Source organism: Strix uralensis, chromosome 12 (assembly GCF_047716275.1).
Source record: "Strix uralensis isolate ZFMK-TIS-50842 chromosome 12, bStrUra1, whole genome shotgun sequence".
Classification (NCBI taxonomy): domain Eukaryota; kingdom Metazoa; phylum Chordata; class Aves; order Strigiformes; family Strigidae; genus Strix; species Strix uralensis.
This window is the reverse complement of record NC_133983.1, coordinates 11,189,516-11,216,593: the sequence shown is the minus strand read 5'-3', so window position 1 is coordinate 11,216,593 and position 27,078 is coordinate 11,189,516. Positions and strand designations below refer to the sequence as shown.

The 27,078-nt window shown below is 38.6% G+C and overlaps 1 protein-coding gene across 10 annotated transcripts in view; it reads left to right on the top strand.

Moving 5' to 3' along the window:
* The window catches only part of LOC141948820 (uncharacterized protein F13E9.13, mitochondrial-like), a 50,401-nt gene that overhangs the window by 11,175 nt on the left and 12,148 nt on the right, over positions 1-27,078 (top strand). For 2 of the 10 annotated variants that reach the window (XM_074881726.1, XM_074881721.1), the window contains 5 exons: positions 5,480-5,630; positions 7,779-7,906; positions 14,046-14,141; positions 14,983-15,099; positions 16,276-17,900. In XM_074881726.1, the coding sequence (XP_074737827.1) occupies positions 5,480-5,630; positions 7,779-7,906; positions 14,046-14,141; positions 14,983-15,099; positions 16,276-16,388 (605 nt within the window). In that variant the 3' untranslated portion in view covers positions 16,389-17,900. The other 8 variants (XM_074881724.1, XM_074881728.1, XM_074881727.1 and 5 more) reach the window with 8 other exon arrangements.

The following is a 27,078-nucleotide window of genomic DNA, read 5'->3' as shown; positions in this document are numbered from 1 at the left end:
AATGCCAGCAAAAGCATGTTCGTGCTGGATAGTTCAGCAAGGGTATGGGGCAATGGTAGGAAAACAGTGGGGGATCTTGAAGAAAAAGGGAACTGCTGTGTCTCCACTCTTCTGACAGAAACAAGCAGTTCCTCATGTTACCATAAAACAACTATTGAGCCGAAACAGTTGTTACCAACACCCTCCCAGCTTCAAAAGGTTATTGCAGACTGTTAGCCAGTGCTGAATGTGCTTGGTTCAGCGCACTGACAGGTCCACCACAGTGGGCTGAAGGAGGCGGTTGCCCAAGGGCATCCATCCGGCAGGCTGTGGCGTCCTCCTGCCGTGGGCCTCGCTGCAGGGCCCGTGTTCCTCCTCTGTCTGCCCCACAAACCAGAGTCACTGTGTCTGATCTTTTGCTTTCACTTTTGACTTCAAGAGGCTCTGTTGAAATCTGCTGGGTTTTCCTCTGTTCCTAAGGGCAGGTATGGCAATGTCAGCCCACTCAAAAATCGTGTCCTTATATACGCAGATAGTGGGGGAAATTCATATCACACTCTGCTGCTCAATTTTGTACTCTTCTAATGTAGGCATTTTAATATAAAATACAGTAATGTCCCTAAGGAACCGTAGGCCACAGAACGTAGAGGCAGAATAGTACAGTTTTGTATTTATATTTTTGACTGGAAGCCATCTTAATCTCAAATACTTATTCTCAGAAAAACAACCCTTCTTAATAGTTCATTTTAATGACATCCTCCAAAGACTGTATTATCTTCCTTCTTTCCTAAAATGCTCTTTGTGGAGAAGCAAGTCAGAATTTGTTTGCTAGGGTTACTGTTCAGTTGGTTCATTATTAACAGGTGTACCATGTGTTTTTTAGAGGTGTATAATTTCCTGTTTGTAGTTTCCAATTTAATTAACTACATCTGCTTGAGGTTGAAACAGAATGATGTATTATAAGCAGGTTCTATGAGCATTTGTAGAGGAGATAAAAATACAAATGCTCCCGTATTTATTTTTGTTTATCAAATATTACTGGTAATCATTTCTCAGTGCTCAGGAATGTCCACAATATGTTCACTAAGTCTGGGTCAGATTTAGGTATAGTGTTTGGTTTTGCTATTTATCAGCGTGTCTTGCTTCCTGAAGTTAACCATGTGTTAATTTCATGTACTCATGTTGTGTGTTGTTATCTACTTCTGAATTTCATGGCTTTTCTTTTATAGAAAGTTTGCTAATTATGAAGCACTATTCATATTATAGGGGACTGTTGTGTCTAAAGGAATTGCTCAAAAGCCCTCAGCTGATATTTGCGTTTTTCCTTGCATTAGTGAGGTGTTCTGCTTGGCTCTAATCTGTCAGTGTAGATCTGCAGAGGAGACGCAGAGCCTTTATAATACAGGGAGTATATGCTGGTGATAGTGCCTTTATTATTTTGCATATTCTGCATGCTCTCCATTACCAACATGTAGCAGTGATTGAGAAGAAATAAATAACTGGCCCATCATTAACATAATGGAGACAAAGTTAATGGTGGGAAGAAGGATTTCAAGAAAAATGGCCATTGTGAAATACTGGCCTGGCCATCTGCTGATCTTTGAGGCATAAATAGTCCCCATAGCTGTATCTCTGTAGCGATGCACAGAAATACTTCTGATATTCCAGGTACCCCCTCCCTGTGCATCTTGACTCCACAGGGTGGAAAACCTGAACATATGGGCCAGAGGCAAGTTATGCTCTTGTGTTCTGGCCACAGCTTCAGTCTGGGTGCCTGGGAGCAAGGACTGTAGGGGCTACTGTAGAGTAGAGCTTCCCTACACCTGGGTGAGCCTGTGTTACACTTGTCATGAATCAGGGCTCAGTTTTTAAGTTTATCTTCTCTCAACTCATAAATTTAGAATAGAATAGTTCAGTTGGAAGGGACTTAGAATAATCATCTAGTCCAACTGCATCTCCTCCTGACTGTGAAACTGCCCTTTTTTCCTGTAAGGATCATGTTACTGAAATCCCATTTCTGAATTAGTCTTCATCAATGATAATGACACAGTTGGTAGTTGATTAAGTGAGGCTTCATATCAGAAGACATCCCAGGTACCCAGATATCTCCATGTCTTTTATAAACACAGATTTGCTGTCTGAGACCATTCCTTCCCCTCACCCACAAGCAGAGATATTTTCCGCAGTATTTCACTTGCTACAGCCCATGACACTGTTTAAGGTGGTATAAAATTGGACAGAATTGTATACTGCTTTTTTGTTTTTAACTGCCATCATATTAATGCTGTGGTGGTGGGGTGGCAGCATTAATATGATGGCTCTCATAAGCTGAGAACTGCAGCAGGGGTGTGCATGCCTTGGGAGCATCCACAGGGGCTGTGGAGCAAGGCAGTGAGCACTGGGGGCCCTGCTGGAGATGCTTCTCCCAGTCCTGCAAATCATGCTGAGAATGGAAAGAGCTGCTGCAAGATGATGTCCTGAGTAGTAAAGGGTCTTCACAGCATGGAGATTGTATGCCTCTAGCATCAATAGCAGACAAAGTCAATATTACTCTGAATTTTCATTTTCAGCACAAAATCAGTCTTTCAGATTCTTTTTGAATTAGAAAGGCAAGAGGAGCTGGGAGCCAGGATTTACTGCGCATAAAAAAAGGTACTACCAGTAAAGTTACCTGCAGCATCTTGCCTTTGTGTAAAGGCAAAGATGTTTGCCTGAAGTCCAAAATGCAGCAGCAACCAGGAGCTGCTGCCTTGCAGAGGCCAGATCCCATTTCTATGAAAGCAGTAAATCCTGGCTCCCAGCTCCTTTTGACTTTAACTGAAGGAAGGAACATACCTGAGAAAGGGCTTCTCAGTGGTTTGGGGCATTAAAATGCAGATATGCACATTTGCAGCATTTAAGATGCATAAAGTAAAATTACTATTTCCTCCATCAATTCAGTCTTGCAATATTTTCTCACCCAGCAAAAGAAGTGTTTCAGTCTGTCATTTTTTTTCTTTTAGTCATAAATTATCATGGGAAGGAAAGTAAAAAACAAAACTGTTCTCTGCAATTGATAGACTTTCACATCTGTTTAGGTAAAGCTGTTTAAGTAGGATTAAAGTAAGTGGAGTAACACTAACTTCTGAAAAAGAGACAAGCTCTAGTTCCTTGAGCAGGCCTTGCAGCTGCTGGTTGCTTGATTCCATGATCTTACTATACTCTTGAAGTTCTGTTTATTAGGTTTCATTGGAAATTTCCTGTTCTTGTTTTCCAGTGAGATTACAAAATTTTTTTTTCTTTCCATATAAGTCAGAAATGGGACTGCCTATTAACTATTCAACGGTTATTACTTTTCAACTTGCCAAATGTGAAAGTAAGCAATAGTATCATTCTCACAATTTTATGAGCGTAAAAATGAATTCATTAGCGGAATCTGATTATAGCCTCATAAAACAGAAGGGTAATGATTTGGTGCCTGCACCTATTACACTTGGTTAAAATTTGTATTTTCATAGCCCCCAAAAACCCAGATAGAGTGCAGCCTTGTTAAACTAAGTACAATCCTAATGTTTAGCAAAAAGTCTTAAATTACTAAGTTGAGGAAACACAAACCAAGCATCAACAAACATGTAAGTAGTGACCTCAGTAAATGAAATTACTTAATGAAAAGCCCCTGGCCTGAGTTAGACATAATGATTGCTGTGAAAATGTAACATATCTTTAGATTCATTGATAGTCTTATGATTAGAGAAGTAATTTTTCTTATTTAACTCTGAACTGCACTGTAAACTTGGGTGATTTAAATAGAACCTATAGCCTTTGTTCCTGGATGCAGAAATCTCTATCTAGCTTTGCACTGTGTTTATTACCCACCTGTAACTATACTTGTGGCATGCTCTTCTCTTTGGATCCTGAGAATACTCCATGCTTTTCACCCACTAATCTCAAGACACAGGACAGCTTGCAATTGATTCGGCATCCATCTGTGATGTTTCTTGTTAGCTGGAGTCTGTGTTGCTAAGCAATACAGGCTCTTCTCTATCAGGCATAAGATTCTGTTTCTGCAACTTCAGGGCTTTTGGAATGAAACTGAAATTTTGAAATAAACAGGCACCTTGTCATTTGGTAAATACATTTTAAAGATCATTTATATTTATATTTGAAATGTGCTAAGGTGAGGCCTCTGTTGCCTAAGCAGTTCTCTGGTGGGTGGGACTGTTTCTTGATGGCTGCTTTCACATGTATTGGCTTCCTTGGTATGATGTCAGCTCTAATTAAACATGCAGCTGACTCCAAAGCTGGAGCAGCAGCAGAGCTTCAGAAGGGCTTGGAAGAGACCTCTAAAGCAAACTGGAAGAACAGCAAAAGCTGCACAAGATTAGTGCAGAGCTTTGACACGAATGTTAAGTGGCAGGTGAAATAAACTTAAAGGCTATGAAAGACAGGAGATAAGAGGGGAATACAATAAGGGAGTCAGAATTCAATCTTGTGCCTCACAGCTGTGGGCTTATTACATCATGGCCCAAGGCTTCAGTATTTTAATGCAGAGATATTTCAAGACTCTGTAGGGGGTCCCTGAGAGTAGATGAATGGCCTGTGTGAAGTCATTGCTATTTGTAATCTTCCTCTTAAGTATCCATCTCACAAAACCTTCCTAGTGAAAAAAATTAAGGATATGATGGAAACCATGTTGCTAAGACATGGTAGAGCTGATGGTCAGAGTAAGTTTGGAGTAGAGTGGGAAATGTTTCACTCTTCCCAAACCTTATCTTTTTGTACCTTTGGCACAGCTCTAGAAGTAATTTGTTGATGTGCTGCTGTGTAGAAAACACAAGCTATGTTCAGATGAAGAGTCAAACAGGTTGTATATAATGTGTCACAGGCTGTGTTTTCTTGCCTAATTTCCTAAAGAAAGAAGACTTTATGCTATTCCTCTGTGTGTCCATGTCCTTGATGCTTTTTGACTTGATGGACAACTTCAGGCATATTTAACAGGAGAAGAGATGTTGGGAAAGAAGGAATACAATGAAAGAGTATCTGGAAAGAGGGGAGGAACCCAAGTTAATGACCCTTTTTGGAGAGAAGACACATTGTTAGGAGAAACATGTTTTCACCTACCTGCTCCTCTGGCACATGCTCACTGGCACATCATGACAAGAGGCAGGGCAGGGTGTGCAGCCGCCTGTTCTGAGTCACACAGAAACGAACTGATGGGGGCTGAGAAAGAGAAGGGAACCATGGGGATAGGGAGAAAACTGGTGGACTCTATGGGAGAGACAGGAGTGGAAGGAAGTAAGATGGAAAGAAGTTGCAGAGAATATCAGTGAAAATAAAGAATGCAAAACTTAAATATGTGGAAAAGCAAGGTTGGTTAGTCTTAGAGCATATGGAACAACTTGTGCTGGGATCAAATAAGAGGGCTGTAAGGTGGGGTTTCATTTGGGTTTAGTATTTCAGTTTTTCAGTCTTCAGTTTTAGCTATGATACTGCTAATTTTTTTTTTTTTTTTTTTTTTCAGGTCTTGATTTTATCCGGGCTGAAGGGTTTGTGTTTTCTCATGTTGCTGATGAAGGGATTATAAATGCCTGTGCAGGTAACCTGCTACGATACAGAAAACAAGTTGGAGCAGAGAAAATTCAGATTTTTGCTGATATTAAAAAGAAACATAGGTAAATACAAGCAATATTTTATGTAAATATGAATGTAATAATGACCTTATATTTTTCTCCACTTTCTGATTTTTTTAATGCCTGTTTAGTGTCAGGAAAGTTAATGATATAGTGAGTACTTTACTGTTCAAGCAAGGTCTTGCAGTGCTATTAGGGGATATGTTTAAAAATAAATTTGCACCTGTAAGCTGCAGGTTGCTGCATCTGTGAAATTTGCAGTTGTTTAACCTTCAGGATTTATAAATTCAGACTGTAAAAGTTTTGTATCTGGTGTTAGGTGAGATTTTGGATACTCGTGTGTATGCCTATATGTTTAAGGAAATTTTGTGTCTGGAGGCTAGGCATCAAGGTTTATTTTTAGTTATGCAAGTGGTTGCCATATAAATGCATCCAAATCATAATATTTTGGCATTTTAAAAAGCTATTCTCTTTTTTTTTTCCCCTTCCTGCCAATAATACTGGTTTCTTCTACTTAAATCAGTGCTGTCTATGTACAGATTATGTTCTGTGATTATCAAACAGAATGAACTTATGACAGATGAATACAGTTTCTTTTCTGCTGATACTTTATCATCACTGTCACGTGGTACTTTCAGCTATTTAGATGTCACTCTTTGGGTTTTTTCCCCAGAAGAACTGCTCAAGTGTTATGTATTATACATGCTAAATAACCTACTTAAAATGTTTGTGTGTAGTATGTGGGTAATCATGAGAATAACCAAGTCTGAAAGATCTTAAATACTTAATAAACAGGTAAGAAGTTTCAAAATAGAAAGGAGACAATGCAGCGTGGTCAAATGAAACTTTTAAGGTCCTTTCAGAGTGGTTTCTTTCTAATGATTTCTTTATATATATGTGTGTGTGTATATATACACACTGCACTAGACTTTTTTGTAAAAAATTGATTGCATCATGTGATTTTCTTTCTTTGTCTTGACAATTGATGAATTGATATTTGGATTATACTTCCTGTTTTTCAAAGGGTTTGCTTTTAAGAAAGGAGAAGAGGTTTTTGTTTCAGGTAGATGCATAAGCTGAGAAGGAAATGTTGAGGGACTTGTTGGTTGAGTTTTTAATGTAGAAAAATATGCCTGCCACTTTACTGCTAGCTTCCTGTTCTTTAAAATGGGGAGAAACTACTTCTGTAGTCTGTTTGCTCTGTTATGGCTACCCTCCGTGTGCTGGTTTTAGGGTGCCTACTACTCTTAAGCCCCATTTCAACCTCATTGTATGTATTAGGTACTTAGGCCTGCCTGTCTCCAGCTGCAGAAAGGGAGTTACTGTACTTCCTTTTGCATCCATTGCCACGAGTGGCATACACTGCACACACGTGCTGCCTCTGAATGTGGCTAGAGCATGTCTCCCTCCAAGAGCATTGTCCATCCAGGCTGATCCAGGAAAGCGGTTGGCTTCATCAGCACTCATCAAGGCAACATGTTGGCCATAGCCATTGTTTTCTACTTAAATGGAAATATAGAAACAATAAAGTCTGGTGTTGAACCAGCAATGGCCGGAATTCTTTCAAAGTTTAGAGCCATTTAAATTAAAAGCTGCTATTGCTATAGGTTTCAAAGTGTGTCACCCATATATCAGAGACCGCTGGTGAAAAGCTAGGTTGCAGGTAATTGGTGTTTGTAACTGCTGTGTAAGATGATTCCTGTGATTATATCATAGGTAATAACTATACTTTCTGTTAGTTGGACTTTGTGAAATGATGTGGAGGGTGTTAATTCTGTTCTAGGCAACAGAATCTGATTTATGAATGACTGCACATCCACAACTCCCACTTGAAGTCAGAGAGCTGCGTGTGCTCAACATTTCTGAAATACAGGTGCTCGACATGTAAGCAGCTGTCTCAATTGACACTTGGTAGTTCACACTTAGCAATCACTCTTTAGAGACAGGAGACCCAGAGCAATAGACGGATCAGTTATGGTTCCCTGATGGAAAAGGCTGGGTTTTTTCCTCTTGTTCGTATTGCAGGGTTACTTCCCAATTTAAAACAGGACACTTACCCTCTCTCACAAAGCCTGCCTTTGGTTGTTCTGACAGCAGGAGGATGAAGAAATGCAGTCTAAACATTCAACAAGATGGATAACAAATGTGTGTGCCGGCAGTAACCACAGGGTACGTTCCTGCTGTTTACAGTGCTCACGCTCTGACGGCAGATGTCAGCGTGGCCGAGACCGCTTCAGCTGCTGAGCTCTTCATGGCTGATGGGGTTGTACTGACTGGCACGGCTACCGGATTGCCCGCAGATCCTCAGGAGCTGAAAGGTGAGAGCTGTCATACGAAGGTCGGACAACAGGCAGTGAATCAGCTTCTGGATTAATGTAGAAAGAAATCTATATATCCGCTGTTCCTTAAGGGGAAAAAAAAAAAAAGGAAGGAAAAGAATCTCTCACTGTAGGTTTGATTTGATACAGCAGAACTAATGTCATTGAGGGGCTATTCAGATTGGCTGTTGTATGTTTCCAAACAACAATTTGGCGGGACAAAAATGAAAATTATTTCAACCTTTTAAAACACTGAATGATGCTGAGGCTTAAATGAAAAAAAGGTATGTAAAATTATGTAAAAAAAATTACTCTTCCGTTTCTAAAAATTCTTAATATAAGAAAAAGCTACTTTATAGCCTTATTAGAAAACTAACTATAAATCTTTCCATTGAAGAGTTAAGCATTTTTATCTTTCACAATGAAAATGGAAGTCCTGCAGGAAAAGGGGCATTTTGATAAGGCAGCATTCCAAACAGTAATATCAGGGTAAGTACTGCTTAGAAGATTTTCAGAAAGAATACAAGTTCATTGGTAGGTAGAAAGCTATTACATCAAGATAATTTTTAAATGGTATGGACTTTTTATCAAGGGAGCATCATTTGACCTATGAGTTCTGACCTTTGCAGAAGTGTTACATGATTCTTCATATTTTTATATTGGCATAAGTTTGGGCATGTCTTCATGAAACTGGATTGCTCCCATGCTAGAATTAAAGTTCTATCATGAGGGTATTTAATTTTCATCACTAGTTTTAATTTAGATTAAGGGCTTAAATTTGAGGCTCTCACTACATAAAATAGAACGTGTATTTTTTTTAGGTTTTACTTTTGCTGACATGCATTATTTAACTTAGTATGTATTGAAGCTCCATTCCAGAATGTATTGTATTCAACTTATGTTAGCTGATCAGGGTGAAGAACATAATTTGCTTGCCATAGATACATGGACCTCAGACATCTTTTGAAATAACATGAAATAATTCAGTGTTTTCAGGATTTTATCTATATTGTATGTGCTTAACAGCATTTAAAACGAATCTTGAACTTGTCAAAATGGGTTCTTATTTCATACATATTAAACTTTTTGCCAAATAATAGGTTATAAATGACTATGCTTCTATCACTAATGTTAAAAATAAAATGATGGCTTTGTGTGAACACTGAGCTCTTGAATTAGTTGAGTCTTTTGGTATAGTAAACTAGAAATGATACATGAAACAGGTGACCCTGAAAACTAGGCGTATTTTAGACACTGCAAAATTTCATTAATCTAAAGCTCCATCCTTGCCTGCAATTAATGTCCCCATCACTCTTAATGCAGATTAAATAATGAAAAAAAAAAAAAGAAAGGCATTTGATAAGTCTTAGGGCAAAATCCTAGGTTAAATTCTGCTTTCACATATGCACGTGCAACCTCCACTGATTTCCTGCATCAGAGAGCAAAACCTGACCTCTAGGCCCATGTTTTTTTTATCACAGGACTCCAACCAGACAGCACCGTGGCTTCTGCTTTTCTTTCATGTGAACAAACATGTCAGTCTCTGTCTTGTTCTCTTTCTGAGTCCAAAGAACAAAATGAATCAGACTTGGCGGCTGTAATGAAGTACACGCATTAATTTTGTATTTGGATTTGTGCTATGAAAGCAAGAGTCTGCAGATCATGGGTTTATTTTACTTAGGTCACAGCATTTTTGATGTTAGCAGGCCCTCTCGTGAGAAGAATGTTGGTTTAAAACAGCTAAGAGAAGAACTTAAAAATCAATATTCCAGAGTATAAGGAAATGACAAATTAGGCATATCTATGTCAGCAGATTCTTAAAACAAATCAGATCTACAGTCTACAAAGTTGGTGTTGATGTGAGTGAAATTTTGCATTTCACGAATTTATGCAGCCCTGAAAGTGCTGTATTACGATGATACACACAATTGGGCACCTTTCATCACACTGCAGAGCATCTCTTGAAAGCAGAACCAAGAGACAGATGAGATTTTTGTCATGTCTTTTTTTCAGCTTTGTGGTGCAGTAATATAGAAGTGTTTTTGCCTTTGTGTCTTTGTGTTGAATTGACTGATTTGTGATGGGGTGTGGGAAACGAGTGTTTCCCTGTCAAGCCAGAGAACTGTGTTCAGTAGAGTTTTGTTTGTAGTTTGTGTCTCTGCCTTCTTGTAGGCAACCATCAGCATCGCTCCTCACAGAGGCTGGCAGGCTTTGGTCCAGGGCTCCCTGGGCATACCGGGGCACCAGTGGTTGACAGAGTACAAGGTCTAAAAATCAGACTTCAGGTTACTGTGGAACAGGAATTATAGCTGAGCATTTTGAATTACAATTAATTTATTTAAAAAAACATATTTTCATTTAAGAGGTTTATAGAAGTTTCTTCAGTTTGCTACATTGTGAAACATTCTTTGGTTGGAGAGTGAATCTACCAGGTTTTCTGTTTGGATGTAACTGCTGAAATACCTGCTTCACATCCAGGCTGTATTTTAAGTGACCAGAGCTTTGTGTAATGACTACTTAGTTATCTGTGTGAACAAAGCAAATGGCCTCAGCTGAGTAACCAGTGGAAAACAGGGTACATCATGAAACCCAACAGCTGGCTGTGACTGTCACCTCCTTAGTTACTGTTCATAAAAGGGGCATCAAGACTGATTTACCCTCTCACCTTTTGATGGTACATTTAGGTCAAAATAGAGGCTGCTGCCTTTGCGGTACCCTCAGAGATGAATGAGAGATGTGAGTCTCTGATGAGTACTTTTTGTAAACCCTAGATTTAATGACAGAGAAAAAGTCCTTTGAATTAAAAAACTAAAATGTGTTACAGTGGAGCATTACCATAAGCATAGTGTTGTGTACGGTACAGTGATTACTGCATATGAAAAAGCTGTTGAAGAGTAGTTGAGCAAGTTATTGGCACAGTGGTGCTTATTTTTGCGCTGCTCTTCACCATTGTTTTCAAGCTAGGAGCATTTGGCCTTTATTTCATGTAACTTGTGTATACCATAGTTCAAATGCTTTCATTGTGCTTTGCAACCAAGCACTATTTCATTTGATTTTATTAAAGACATGTCTGCAGATGTACTGTCACAAGAAAGAGCACAGTGCCCTCTAGTTACAGTTTATTGAAATAGAGAAATGTGCAAGTTGTGTAAACTTTAGGATCTTGTTACTGTAACATCACAAAATTGTCTCTTTTTCTCTTTGTGTTAAAAAATACGTAAGCAGAAGGAAGCCAAGAAAGCTGAGGGATTTAAAGCAAAGCTCTGTGTTTAGAGACATCTTGACAGTGACTGAACATTGCCACACAAAAGCATATCTCACTGTTGTTGCTTTAGTTTCTTTACAAGTTAGAATTTGTATTAACACAGCTAATAGACAAGTCACCTTCTACTAATCAACTTGAGGCCTTGATGTGCTTGGAAATGACTTAACAGTAGCATCTGTAGTGTACCTAATTAGGTAACCCAGTCTCATTGCAGACCAAGCACTCTCATTGCCATTCTCTACGTTGTCAATCTTGAATACATCTCCAGCACAGGAGATGTGTGTATGGGCTTCATGTGTCATTTATGGATCGCAGCAGGAGTTGGTTACCTTGCTACTCTGGAAAGCTTTGGGGTTTTTTATAGTTTCACAGCAGTCTCAGGTTTCACTGGTTTTTACTCTTTGCCTGGTAGGGCTAAGCTATTGTCTCTCACCCATGTGATCATGCTCTGTTTAGTTATTTGGCTCTTTACTTTTCCTGCTGATGTGGAATAATTATAAAACAAGTACCTGCTAATGTGCCTTACACACTTGTCATAAAAACAAATATTGACTTGGAATGCAGTTCTTCTGGGAATACAGTAAAGTACTGTTGCACAAATCTGCGGTCAGTCGTAGCACCTTAATTATGCATTGGTATCTATGTAAAGCAGATACGATATTTCTAAGGGCACGTAGATACTATATAAATAAAATTCTGATTTTTATAGGATAGTATTTCAGTAATAATGCTATAAATAACTAAAAATGAATTATTTTGTTGCTGTAAGCAGGATGACTATAAGAATATAAAATATGCATAGAAATAACTATAGTTTTAATCATATATGCATGATCCATCTGATTTGTTTAAAATTTTCAATAAGGACTGTGTGGAATGGTTTTATTTTTGTGTTAAAATGTTTGTAAGAAAAATGGTAGGGCATGTGACCTAAAAAGAGATTCAAGAGCATTTTAATTGATCCCCTTTCTTCGGTGAAGTAGGAAGGTGATAAATAATTAGTCTTCCCTGAAGCATAATTAATAAGTTAGGCTTCTGATGAAACTTCACTTAAACAAACAGTGTTTTGAGGCAGACTTATATGTTGCATATATGCTTTCCCTAGTTACTTCAAGCTCTAACCATCTTACATCACTTTATCACCAATTAAATCAATTTGTGTGTTTTTAAAGGTCAGAAATAATGCCTCAACATTTCTCTAAGTAAATGATAAAGCATCCAGTCCTGTGAGTGACTCTTAGGATGGTCAGTTTGAAATGAAAGGATGAGAAGGATGCTTAGTAATTCTTGAACAGGGATTTTTAATTTTTTGTTTCCCAGAGATAGTATTGACCCAAGTCCTGCAGAAAATACTCTAATAACCTATTATTTATCCATGGGGAACCTTTCCATGGTCAAAACAGCCATCCCCTTTTGGTTTTATTCTAAAAAATGTTAAACTCCGGTAACTGATCCACAGAGCAGTTTCTGCACAGTCAGGTCTGTCAGAATGCATGCATTTCACAGTGAATGTGATCACCTGAACCATGGACTGAAATCCACCCCTGTACGTGAGGGGTGAAGTGGATCTGTAATATTTTGATATTTTGTCTATTTCTCATTTTGGACCTAGGTATAGGGTCAGATAATTAACACATGCTGTATGTAGAAAATAATAATTTTCTTTTTTATTCCATTATCACTCATAGAAAGAGAAGTAGTCTTTATCAGTACTACCTTTTGCTTTCCGGTAAACTAGCTGGAGCTATCAATGAGTCTATACGACCACTGCTTGCTTTCCTACTTCCGAGTCCCTGAAATGGATCATGAAGCAGCAAGCACGTTCCTTTTCTATTCCCTATGAATAAGGCCCTTCTTGTTTCTTCACTGAAGATCTTCTACTAATTGTCAACATAGCATAAATTCAGCAAGGAGACCTGACAGAAATACACACCAGTCCAACTACCGTTATTCTGATTTAAACTGATGACTGAAGAATTGTAATGAGCACAGCTCTGCTGAATAGTTCTGCCAGTGTCACCATCTCACCAGACTTGCAAAAAAGAATCTGAGCTTCCAATGAATGGAAACAAGATTGGCATCTTATTCTTGTAGCTGTATTTTGATTACTTCATGGAAAGATTGGGGGAGGTGATTATTCCCATCTTAAGGTGAGGGAAATAGAGAACAGTTAAAACTCTAGATGGGGCGTGGCAGCCCACATGGTCCCTCCAGCATCAGTAAATCCTTTTCAAGGCAATAGACCTACCTGGTTTGCCTGGGATCTGTACTGGGTGCTACTGCAACACACTAGTAAACGATAGCTCCTTCCCGTGTATGTGTAGTACCTCAAGCACAACGGAGGCTCTAAGGGTGATGATACCAGTCACAGTAAGTAAAAGGGTCTGGTCCTGCTGTGCAAAAATTTCCTGCATCTACTATCTCTTCTTAGCAGGGTCGTGGAATAGAAGTGAATTTGAGGGAGTATAGTAAAATGCAGTACGTTCTCTGCCAGCCAGCTCAACTTAATCTTGCTTAAATCTTGTTCCTTGAGAATAAAGAGGGGTACAGGTATAGTACCAAGACCCAACTTTCATATCTTCCATAGCACTGAAACCATCCTCTGATATGTGGCCAGGAATATTATTCTGCACCATTTCATACAACAACAGAATGCAAAATGAAATAAAAGTGAGATATTTCTCAACAGCTGTTCAGAGCTAAAGGTGTTTTTTCTAGAGAAGTTGTTTCATTCTATAGTAGAAGTAAGAAATACCATGATCATGAGTTTCTTGATACTCACCTTTCTTTATTGTTGAAAAACTATACAAATTAGAGTCTTGATAGAGTTTCAAAGATGGGACTTAACCCTAATTTTAGTTTTCTTCTCTTCAGAGGTTAAACATGCTGTGAAGATTCCTGTGCTGATTGGGTCTGGAGTGACTCTGGAGAATATGAGGAATTACTTGGATGCAAATGCTCTAATAATTGGTTCGTATTTCAAGAAAGAAGGTTATTGGGCAAATGGTGTTGATCCTGACAGAGTAAAGAAATTTATGGAACACATAAGTAAACTGAGAGAATGAGTTTGTCAGCAAACAGTATTTTTTTGTGTGTGTATAAGTGCAGTATCATGCATCATACAGAATTAAAGCACAAATGTGTGCTTGAATGCCTAATAACATTAAATGAAAACGCACATCATCTCCATAACTAGCTGGGAAACGTGATGACACTAAAATAAACTGGTGCTCTGATGTTTCTTTCTAGGCAGCACATTTCTGTGGCCCTCAAAGCCATCATCAATGCGAAACCAACTCTCCAAAGGCTTGTGTAATATATTCTCCCCTATAAGTAAAATGCTTATGGAGTTTAAGAATTTGTAGTAAATATTCATCACAGGTGAGCTGAGTTTTGTTTTGCCTGTGAGTACAATAGGATGCCCTAAGTTTACAGCTAAGAGTATTGTAAATTGGACAAGTTAATTAGCCTTTCAATTTCCCCATCTGTAAAATGATGATAATAGTACCTACATCACACAGGGGTTGTAAGATATAATAAATGAATGAATGTACAGCACTTTCATCTCAAATGAGGGGCTCTATTAAAGTTCAAGATCATTATTTTTTCATTAGAATAGTGCATTTATTACAAAAATGTAGTAATTGTATACCATGCAAAAATTTAAGATACTTGGGAAATTGATTTACTTACAATACTTATTAGAGAATAAATGTAAATATTTAATTACATTTTAAGTAGAGTTGAAATTTAGTCAAAATGTTTTTGCAAAAATTGGAAATTTTAATAAAGGTTTATTGTTATTTTTCAGCAAGCTCCTACAGCTCTGTACCTCTCCAGACTAGTATTAGTGATGTTAAAAACTGCCAGGTTCCTTCCAATAAACAAGGTGTAATTATGATGGAAACCTTTCTACTAAAGCTGACAGGTAAACACAGATTTTCATTTTTCCTGTAAAATGTAGAGGAAAAATATAACAGTCTCACTGTGTATGTTGTAAGAGATTCCCCTTGAATTTGATCTTTTAGCTCTAAGGAAGTTTAAAATAACCCAATATCTGTTATGTCATGGCTGTATAAAATGTGGGCATATGTTTTCATTCCTTGGGACTAGGAGCCAAGTTTGTCCTCTGGGATCTCTCTCTCTCTCTCTCGTTGACATCTATGCATCAGGCTTCATTATGGTAATGAAAGCTATATTGTAGATATCAAAGCAAAAGCAAGTATACAAACACATTTTTTGGTATCAGCTGGCAGAGTGCCTATGCTTCTCTGAACAAAAGATACACCCTCCTTCCAAAGGCAAAGAGATTTTCAAGAAATTTAGTTTCATTAACATAATGGTGATTCTAGAACATCACAGCATGAGATCAAGTCTTCTCACATTTCTTTTTTCTGGACTAGTCTGCTTCCCACATGACTCCTATCAAAGCAGTGAAATGTCTTTGGTGTGCTGACCTGGAAAAGAGATTCTTCAGACCCTGTGACAATCTTGGCATTCTGCTTTGCTCCCTTTTCCTCCTAAGTTTCAGTGCATAGAAACCCTTTCAGGTGCCTTTTTATTGTGCCAACACTACTTTTTCAAAAGTCTACATTTACACAGGCATTTTAATCTGCCATGTGCTTGGACTTCCATCAAAACCAACAGTTCCGTCCCAACCACTTGTCCCCACCATTTCTCTTGTGTCAGCAGGAGCATTCATGTGGCCTCATAGGGATCAGGAAACTGATTCTAGCTGAAAGCTAACCCAGTCTTCTACCAGCCACACTCGGGGTGGGGGTGGGGGGGGTTGTTTATGGGGAATTTAGGTCATCTTCCTCATTCCTTGCATATGCAGCTCGAACTCCAAGGCAGTGCAGAATTATCTGAGGATCGTGAAGATGCTTTCTAAATCTGTCTTCCACACACTCATTCACCCACAGTATATTTACTGGGTAAAGCATTGATCTGGTTTAGTCTTTAAGTTCTTAGCCTGAATAATGAGTTCTGTCTTATGTCCTCTTTATTATGAAAAACACCACATTAAATAAAAAAGAATTAATTTAGATGTCAGTAATATCAGTGTGCCTAAATCAGGACATATTTTTCACCTTTGTGTATTTAGGACTGTTTTCAGGCCTTTCACAAGTTGCGTATGTTTCCGTACATCATTGCACAGAAGATTTAATGATGGTTGTCCCAACAGGTATTTTCTCATACAGTTATTACCAACTTTGAAAGTTATTTTCAGTAAAGCTGTAAGCTAGAAAGGCTGGCATGTAAGCAGTAAGCACTAGCCAGTGCTCTAGTGCCATAAGAAAAGTAAACATCTTCAAGTAGTCACCTGAAAACTAGAACTGATAAACTGATAAGGATTGTTCAGTGATGTATAAAGAAACTGATTACAGTTGCCAAAAGTCACATTCATCACTGTGAGTGTGAAAATACAATGTGTTACCAGCATCTTTCTTGAATTAGTTTCTACTCATTCACTTCCTAAAAACTCAGAAGTCACTGGGACTCAAATGGGTTTTCCTCTGAATGAAAGGGGTGGTAAGTGAGAACTACTTTAATGCTGTATGCAAGGTCTGAATGAAGTAATGTCATACCCAGTAGTCTTTAAGACAAAAACCCTAAGGACTTGGTGTAATACTCATAACATGTAGTGAATACTGTACACAGCACTTTCACTTCAGGATTTCATTCAACATACCATTGTGTAACACTTATGGAAGGAACAGGCCATAATTTGGGTCTGTATTGTTACATATGAATGGTAAGTGCAGAATTCACGGAATGGAAGTAAACGAAAGCTGATTTTAAAGCCTGGAAATGTGACTGATCACCAACTCTTTATCATTCTTTGTGCCGAAAGTATTTGTCTAGCAGCATTAAGCATCTGCTTGCCTGTTTCACACAGATGCTGTAAGTAGAATTTGACCTTTTGTTCAGAAAGTGTTTGAATATTTAATGTAAAAATATTAAGTTATCAGAAAGGCTGTCTCTTTTGGGAAGAGTGTTCAATTTTTATACAGCCCAAGTTGTTAAAGTACTTTGGAGCATGAACAACTTCAGAGCAGAACAAAGCAGGCAGTGCTAATGTGTAGAAACTCCAGAAGTAAATAACAGCTGTTCAAGAAGACTTCTATTAAATATGTATTAATTAATTTGAAGTGCATCACTTAAATATGTGAAGAGATTATCTTGTGTTAATTTACATTAAAACACACAGCACTTGGTAGTCTCATTACGGTATCCTAAGTATATCCTAAGCTATCACCTCATCCTACATTGAGCATTTTGTTGGGTGTTGATTGCTTTCGATTTGCCCTTTTAAAATGTCAGATAGTGGCCTCCCTTTCTTGTTGGATCTCTTCTTTCTCTCAGGTTTTGCTCTTGCATAGTTACTGTACTTACTCATGTCCGTTCTGTGCTGAGCAGAAAAAATTTAAAAATAGATTGTGAAAATACAACAGTAATTGCCCACAGCTCAGTTCCCTGATGTGCCCACCTGAACTTCACCTGTGGTTCTCACTGTTAACTTATAAACCAGCAGAGAGAATGTTAGTGTCCGTTTGTGTAGCAAAATGACTTTTCATGAAGATTCAGTATCACCTTTACTAAGGAAAGAAACCTAGAAAATGAGGGTCTCTAGTGAAATTATAGATGAATAAAACTCACAGGTAATAATAGACTTTGTGGTCTAAATCAATGTATAAATCTTAATAAATCCTCATTCCATTCATAAAATGTAAATATTTTTATTTGGACCTAATAAGACAAATTGGGTTTTTTAGGTATTTTGGTGCTGAAAGTATGTCAGCTTGTAAGATTTATGGATGATTTGCAGAGATTTTCTTCCCTGTGTCATTTAGGCAGTTGATCCAGCTGCTAGGCTGTTCTTTCATCCCATTACTTTGATTCTGCAGACTCCCTGATTACAAGTTGGAGTCCAGTTCTTGTTTCCTGCACCTATGCCAACAAACTCCTCACTGTGGGGAAAACTGAGGAATGGAAAGGACTTGCAGGCAGGTCCTGGCAGAGCAGAAGGGGGGAAGGAAACCAAAATATTTGGCTTTAGTGAAATATCGAGGTCCATGACAAATTTCTACGTTGCATGGTTCTCTTCAGAGAATTGCATGGGGGGGATGTTTGGCATAGTTTCAGGTTTGCAGCCTCTTCAGTTAAAACTTTGTAAGTTCACACCTAGGTTATGTTTCCAAGTTCATCTCTGCTGGTATTTGTGCTTAGGGAGACGTTTTTTCCTAAATGAAAGCTGAAGTTTTGCAGGATAATTATGGCGATAAGGGATGATTATCTGTAGCAAAATCCAGCTTGGAATTCACAGTTCCTTGGGTTTAAGAGCATATTTAGTTGTATGTATCTTCAAAAAGAAACCACTGAATGTTTGCATTACAAAAACTTCACTTACTTCCTGCACCTTTGCCGTAACATCCAGTCAGTGTTTGCTGTGCTGAGGAACTTAGAAGCTGAGCTTCAGAACAGAACTATCTGTGGCTTTTTTTTTTCTTGCATGTTTGTGGTGCTTATCTATGCAACCTAAATAATATATTGTTCAGAAAGGGTAGAGAATTGGGCTGAGATATTCTTTTTGTGAGCTAACATGCCATGGTGTGTAGTAGAATTGACCTTCCCTTCCACTCTACAGTCCCAGTTGCAGAAACACCATCAGACCTTAAAATCCTTCAGAGACAGAGCTGGATTCCTGCCTTAGAGGTGACAGGGAAATGTACCCAATTAGCTCCTTTCCTTTATAAGGACCAGTGCTTGTACTGGGGTTTGCAAGAAATTGTTCATGTTGAGGCATTAGGGAACTTATCTCCATTTTTTCCCCCTACTCTTAACTATTGTTTGACTCTTAGTGACAATGATTATTTGATCCTTTGAACACTTGTTTTAGGGATAAAAAGCCTAGTTCTCTTAGGATGTCTGTTAAAGGCTTGTGTTAGGACTAATAACTTCAGTCACATTGTTCTCATATGGTGACTGGTTGGGAATTTTCTATTGGAAAGTCCATACTTGGTCAATATTAAGTTGAAAATGTTGCATAGTTTCCTGATTGCATTCATATTCCTGACTTCATCTGTCAAAAAGACTTTGGCACTCACTCAGGTCCAGACAGACCTATTAAATACTTTCTTTCAATTATTCTTCAGCTGGCAAAGTTACTACTTGCCTATGCACTATCTCAGACTGATGCCTTTGGGGCACTGAAGTATTCCAGCCTTCACAGATGACTCCCTTTCTCGCCTGTGCTTTGCTCACAGACAGAAAACTATTGCTCCTTCCTGTCAGCCTCTGCAGGTCTGCAGCAAATAGAGGAAAACAGAGGCAGCAGCTGAACTAAAAGTAAAGCCAGATGGTTTCTAGTGAAATGTTGAGAGCAATAGATGCTTTTTCACCCCAATCTTTAAATGCACAGATAATTTTAGGGAGAAAAAAGTCTTTTCTGCAATGCAAATAGGAAAGCCTTTCACATGAGGCAACAGGATTGCAATTCACAACATAGTCTGTTTCTTTGCTTACAGTTTGAAGCTTTAGAAGTAGTAAAGGTAAGGGGAGCCTAAGATGTTTCTTGTTAAACACTTAAGGAAAAGATGTGTGAGGGTAATTATCTTGATTAAAAATCTGTTGATCTTATTAACAGGTAGGTTTCTTTCCAGATGTTAAAAAGGGATTTTGCTGATTTGGGGTAAAACTACTACTCTCTGTCTATGTTTAACTTCTCTCTTTCCTGTCACTTGAATTTTCATTGTTTCACAAAGTAAATTCAGTGTCAGACAGCAAATGTTAGTGTTTCATAATTTATTTTTCTAGAGGATGTCACTCTACTTGAAATGAATGGGACAGAGATGCTGTTTCGTTGCGTGGATTGCTGGGTTATCGGGTGTTTTGTGTATTAAAATGCAACTTCTACTTCTGTCCTACTACCTGTGCAAAGGGAGATGGAATATCCAGTGTAGAGGGTAGGAGCTGATGAATCAGTGGCTATTTAGGACCTTTTTATTACTTAGGGAGCAACATTTAGTGTAAAAGTGTAAGTTAAGTGTACAAGAAATTTTAAATATCTAAGTTTGCCAAATCTGATATGAAATTAAGTGTTCAAGATAGTAGTTAGAATTGTTTGACTTTGTGCTGCAGTCACTGTATTAGCTGTGCCATGTCATACTGCTATCAGAATGAGGTCACAAAACAGAGGACATTGAAATCATGTTTCATACAAATGTAGGAGGAATCCCAAATTCAACAGTAAACAAGGATGAAAAGGAAGGCAGCACAGTAAGGGCAAGAAAAAATGCTTGAGTTTCCTGCAGTTCCTGCCTCATTGTTTATTCCAGCTTCCTGCTTTTTCAGTTTGCCTCTCAAGCCTTTCTTGTGCATATACATAGATTAGAGTATGCAGAAGACTAAGAATAAGCTGAAGGCAGAAACTGACTTAATGAAGACATTCTTGTGATAGAGAAAAGATTTTGTTGTCCACAGATGCGCAAAGAAAAATAGAAAAGCAGCTGCCCTTAGAAATGGAGTAAAAGTAGAGATGAGTGCCACGTCATGATGCTTTAGTTAAAATCTGATGTGTTGAAAGTCTTTGAGAGGATCTGTACTGTTGTACAGGGATATAACCAAGAGGAGAAACAATAAGCTTCTGCTAGAAAAATACTGCAAGTCTTGTGTCTTAGATACTGTCCTGAATAGTGCTGACTTTTTGTCAACTTTTAGCTGGAGAATAGTGATAAAAGGAAACAGTGTGTTCAACCATTCTGTTATGGACAACAATATTAATAATCAGTTTCATATCAAAAACTTCTGTTTCCTTAACACCAAACTATAGAGGTATAGTTGTGCACTGCCATCCTCCAGAGGAAGATTCTGAAGGGCAAAGGTCCTCATCTCATTAGTTTCCATCTCTCCTCTGTGGGTAGTTTGTCTTTTCTGAAAGCCTTTGTGGGCCGAGACAGTATGAAGGTGATGGAAGAAATTTATGTGGCAAATGGGTGGGTAGGTGAGATGAACTGGAGCTGTGATACAGCAATCAAGTGAAGGCTTCCTGGGTCACCTGGCCTGGAGAATTAAGAAACAAGGGATGTAGTTGGTTAGTAACGAGTTAAATTACAGAGTATCTACACTACACCCATGAGTTGGTGAGCACTGGAGTTTGGGTGAACTGGGATGGCTTATTTTACTGCTTGCACTGTCTGTTTAAAGTATCAACTGAAGCATTCATGAGACCAAATGCAGCTGCTGGCATTTGGGCTGTGGAAATTATAGTTTTAATACTTTTCTAATAGTAATTTGAGAGTTTAAAGAGTTATATGACTAATATTTCAGTTGGACACTGAAAACCTTCAAGTTTCAGAAAATAATTTTTTTTCACACAACCTTGATCAAATAGCCAAAAATATTACAGGATTCCTCTGAAGCACTAGCCATGGCTGCAGCAACATACTTGGTGAAATAGATCAGTGGTCCAATCTGCTTTGACAACTCCTATGTAACTAAAAATAGGAGAAATAGAAGAGAAAATTTGTAGGGCTGGTAGCGGCTTGTATTTTTCAGTAATTTATCAAGATTCGAGAGCACAGATTTCCTTTGGGAAATATTAGTTCTTAGGTTTACAAAGTGCCTCAGTTGTAAATACCCATAAAAATGACAATTTGGTAGGTCGTATTTATTCTTAGGCGGGTCAAAGGACATTAGCGTATTCCTACTATATAAATCTGTCAGGTACAGAATTTCTTTATGCTCCCAAATCACAAAAGTGCCTCTTACAGTCAAGGAGAAAATGTCACATTATTGCCAATCAAGGACAACAAGCAAGCATATCGATTTCTACCCAATAACTTTTGCCCTGCTCACTAAGTTTTTATCACTGAAACTGGACACACCAAGGGATTGGATTTAATATATACATATAGTGCTGATTTATTACAGGAGGAGAAATACAGTCTGGCCTTACTTCTAGCTCAATATTTTAACACTTATTTTATTCCTTGCATCGAAGCTTGCAATGACTTTTTCCACAGACAAAGTGTATAACTTTCAGATCTCCCTGGATGTGCAGAAATCTTCAGCTCGCACAGGTACATTGACTGCTATAGGTGTACGTGCATCCTGCATCTGGTGGTCTTACAGTCTTGAGTCTTGATTTTAAGACTTTATGTATGCAGAAGTCTGTAGCAGAGTTGCTGTTTCAGAGAAGTATAACTAAAGATAGGCTTGGGGATTAGGGATGTGAGATTGGAAGGCATATAGTCACAAAAGGTCAGGGTGTTGCTTGCTGAGCCTGGTCTGAAGATGTGTTGATTTTCATCTCATCTGTGGAGCTGTATATGTAAAGCCTTATGTATAAGGGCTGTTTACCAGTCACAGATACTGGGATGCAGCAGAAGGCTAGCATCGTCCTTCTTGGTCTCTTCTGTTGGTAAAACTTCATAATTTTTGGTCATTTTTTTGTTGATAACTGCAGATCACTGCAGATGCTGCATTTGTGGAGGGGGCCAAATCATCTTTGAGCTTTCCATATACAGTGATAACCATGGCTTATGGTAGAGGTATGATCAATTAATTACTTCTTGGAAGGCAAGTGCATCTACAAAACTGAAGGCAAAGATCTTCACCACAGAATTACAGAATAGTGGAGGCTGGAAGGAGCATCATCTAGTCCAGCCCCCTGGCTCAAAGCACGGACAACTAGAAAGGATGCTCAGGACCTTGTCCATACAGGTTTTGAATATCTGCAAGGATGGAGTTTCCACAACCTCTCTGGGTCACCTGTTCCAGTATTTCAGTGGTCAAGGATAAGCTACTGAGTTAAAACTACAGGCCATGTAAGTCAACAGGAACAGATATCTGCTAATTTTGTTATGACAAATGTATGAAACGAGTATCCTAGAAAGCAGCCAGCTCCCTTGTTGTGTAATTATACGTCCTGCTGGGTTTTTTACTTATCTGGGCAAAAGATGTCAGTTTTGATTGTTCTTTGGCCCCTTAAGAGCTGGGCAACCCTTCCATAGAATAAATGGATGCAGAAGAAGCAGATGGGTTTGCTGCTTATGTTCATGATGATGTGGAGAGACCTGGAAAGGCCATACTGTACTCTGCGTTACTCCCTGATGGAGTGAGCAGAGGGACATACATTGAATTTCTCCAGACATGTCCTTCCCCAGCCAGACATTTTGTCGAGAGGTTATATTCAAGGATTATGTATGTTTGTCAAGATTTCCAGATGTCTAGTAATCGCAGCCTTTTCTTGGCACATGAGCAAATCCTTTCTACCGTGCATGTATAGCAAATCTGACACTTACTGGAAATGCCTGCTGCACGTGGTGTGCACACTTGCAGTAAATCTGATGTGGCTGGGGCTCTTGTGCATGTGCCCTCCTGTGAATTTTCACAAGCACAACAAATTGGATGTGTCCCAAACATTTTTGGATTTACTGTGCACGTTCAGACCATCTGTGCAACACATGTACCACAGGTCTAGTGATGCTTTAAGGGTTTTGACACAATGCATACACTACACAGCTCCTGATGATGCATTTCAGTATAGGAGGAGTTCAGAACGGGATCATGGAACACTCAGAAATCATGCTTTTTACTAGGAACCTCTAAGAAGAATTCTGCCCCTGGAAGAAGCTGATTTTTGGTTCTTCAGTCTCCTGACTTGTCACAGATAAGTCCGGTAAGCCTTGTCCTACCTTCATTGTGCTTTCCTATTGCACAGATTTTGAAAGGATCTGCGAAGGCAATGGTTTTTGTGTTTTGGGGGATGTGTGTCTTGACTGGAACCTATTTTCTTCACCAAAGTAAATTCAAGACAGAAGAGGAGAGAAAAAGATGGTGAACAACTTGGGAGTTGAGAGGAAAATATGACCCAGGGTATGCATTATCGATTCCCAGCTCAGGTGGAAATGTTGAGCTTTGCTGGTTGCCTTCAAATCACCTCTCAGAATCAGGCCCACAATGAGAAAGTTACAGCTACTTCCATGCCATTCTCACCTTTCCAGGTAAATATGGAAAGCTGTAGTTGCCAGAGCAGTGATGAATCATGACTTCCTTCCATCCAGAGAGCCTTGGGCTTTTTCCACCTCCAAACATTTAACTTACTTGCAGGGCTGACAGAAAAGCTGTAGATTTTTTTTTTCCAAATATCCATTTGCCTTTCCATTTATCTACTTTGATCTAAAGTATAGAACCTGATGGATGCCCTAGGTAAATCAAACATTTTCTGTCTGCCAAAACGGTTTTGCAAATGCTTATTTCATGCCATTACCATTTTTCTGTTTCTAGCAGTAAATCAAAAAGTATCAGCCATTCATCCACTTTAAAAGTAATGCCTTTCCTTTGCATAATTACACATACCCAGTGGAGATCTGTATGCACAGTAAATCTATTCCTTTAAAAGGTTTCGCCTTAAGTACCACAGTGACATAAATTGGTGTAGCGCAAATTTATTTATTTAAAAGGTTTATTCTTTTAACTGATAGGGTAACTGTTATACTTCCATTGTTTGATTTGGGTGGGGAGGGCTTTTATTAATGTATCAGATTTAATTCTGCAGCAGATGTTTATGTGGAAGGGTCTCACTCCTTACAGGACTTGAGGCAATTGATATGTGTGTGTAATTTATTCTCATTACAGGTTTATTCTTAACTGGTGTTCAGGGGGTATTCACTGTATCTCCAGTAGATCCTTGAGAATTGAATAGTTTAACGAATGTAATGAGCAAACCTGGAAGACGTACACATAGAGAAGCGTACGTATTTGGACGTTACCTCTCCAAATTTGCAAATAACATAAGTTCGGTATTAAAAGTGAGTGAGAAATTACCAGAAACAAATGTCTTCTAGTAATAAGTGCCCCAGACAGTATTTTGGCAAATTAAAGATTAAAAAACTGGATCTCTTAATCATTCTCATGTAAACTTGCTCATCTTTATAAGTTGTGCTTGTAGCTCTCAGGGGTGTCAAACCTAAAGCAGAGAAGCCCAGCTGGTGGAAGCCTGGGAGTGAAATGATGAATTTTTTAGCAACTCTAAGTTTATTTTTAGGCTTTATAGAATTATATTTCACTTCCCTTTGAGTGAAATTGTAGGAAGTATCTTAAAAAAAAAAAAAAAATAAGAAACATTACCAGAATGACAAAAAGTAGCAAAACACCAGAACCTAACTACAGTTGAGCATGTAAACATGTCTGGATTGCAGCTGAAATTGTGGCTACAGTGTAATCCTGCAAATATTTACATACATGTTCAGTTTAATGCATATGAGAATTCTTCAGATATGCACAGAGTCTGAGGATACACCAGACTGCAGGTTAGGTCATGACATGAGTGATGTCATGGAGAAGTGATCTAAATTTCTAGTGTGAATGTATTTTTTGTGGATATATTTTCCATGGTACTGGATATGAAAGTGAAATTCAAGGTGGCTGTATTTTGTTAGGTTATGCAATAAAAACATGCAGAAACATTATGGGGAGAGGATGGTTCATAAGCAAATTTTGGGTCTTGAATCTCATTTGGTTAATAAAGGTAGTTTCATTACACAATCAAAATATTCAACCCTATAATTTCACACTATCCATTTAAAAATGTTATCTTTTTTGCTGGTATTACAGAGCTGTTGATGCTCTTTCCTGCAGTTGGAAAGGAAAAACAGCTTTAGTATCCAAAGCAAACCTGGGAAAATGCCATGGGCCTGGGATGAGAAGGTGCATGTGATAATTATAGATCTAACAAGGGCTGTATATTGGAGGGAGAAAGTTTATTACATGAAACTCCACATTCCATGTCCATTAAGGTCACTCTTTTGAGATTTCATTTAAAGTGGATCTGGATTTTTGGGGTCTTTTTTCTAATACGTTAAGTGGATCAGAGGTTGCTAACTGTCCTTTTTGATCAGAATTGATTGTGGTAGTTGCAATCATACAGCTTCATAGCAGTGCTGGGGAAGAGTAACAAATGCTGGGAGGGGGGCTTGGAGAAGCAGGGAAAATATCCCATTCAGACATTAGGGAGCAGGTTTGGTACTGGTGTTTTGACTTCAGTTGATTTACATACCCTGGAAGTGTGACTGATTCTTGTTTGAGGTCAATTCTAGCCATTGCATTTCACGCTCATACTGATCTGTGACAGCGAATAGCAGGCTTTCTTTTGTGTGTAGGTTGACACATAGATACACAGTCTAATCCAACTGTTTCAGCCAACCTGGTGTGTTTTCAGAGAGATGTATATGCCCTGAGTAGGAAGAAAAGGCACTCTTAGAAGGTTTGTAATGGTGCTTGATAATTTAAGGGCAGGACTGTGTGATGTAGTTGCCTTTGATACAGACTGGATTAGTAAGTGACAAAGATGCCTCTTTGAATTTCGTGTCCTAGAATGTGCTCATGGGAGCTGCTAACTGGGAGTGCTGGAGACTGCAGCCTTCCCCACTGAAACAGCCTCCCTGCTGTTCTGCAGTTGGGAACCAGAGGAGTCACCTTAAAGGGTGAGAGAGTACCTCAGCTCCCAGACTGGCTCAATCTTTGTCTTCCCATGCTGTTTGCATCGATGCTAATCAATGTTAATTATGGTAGTGGGGCTTGTGATGTACTCATTATAAGAGCCATCCTATTTTTCTGTGCTTGTACAGCCTGTAACACAATAGAGCCCTGATTGGGGTTCCCTAGATGCTACAAATAGTAATACAAATTGTTATAATAATGAATACATGGTTCATGGTGTAAGACTACCAAACTCAGTTCATACAGCCTGCTGAAGCATCACTTGATAATTCTGTTTGCTGTTACCACTAACTATGGCATACTGGATATGTCTTGACAGTTGGGGCCTCAGCCAGTAAACCATTTAAGCTTTTGTTAGTATTTAAGTAGGTGCATGTTTTTAAATTTGCATTTGAGTCTGTGG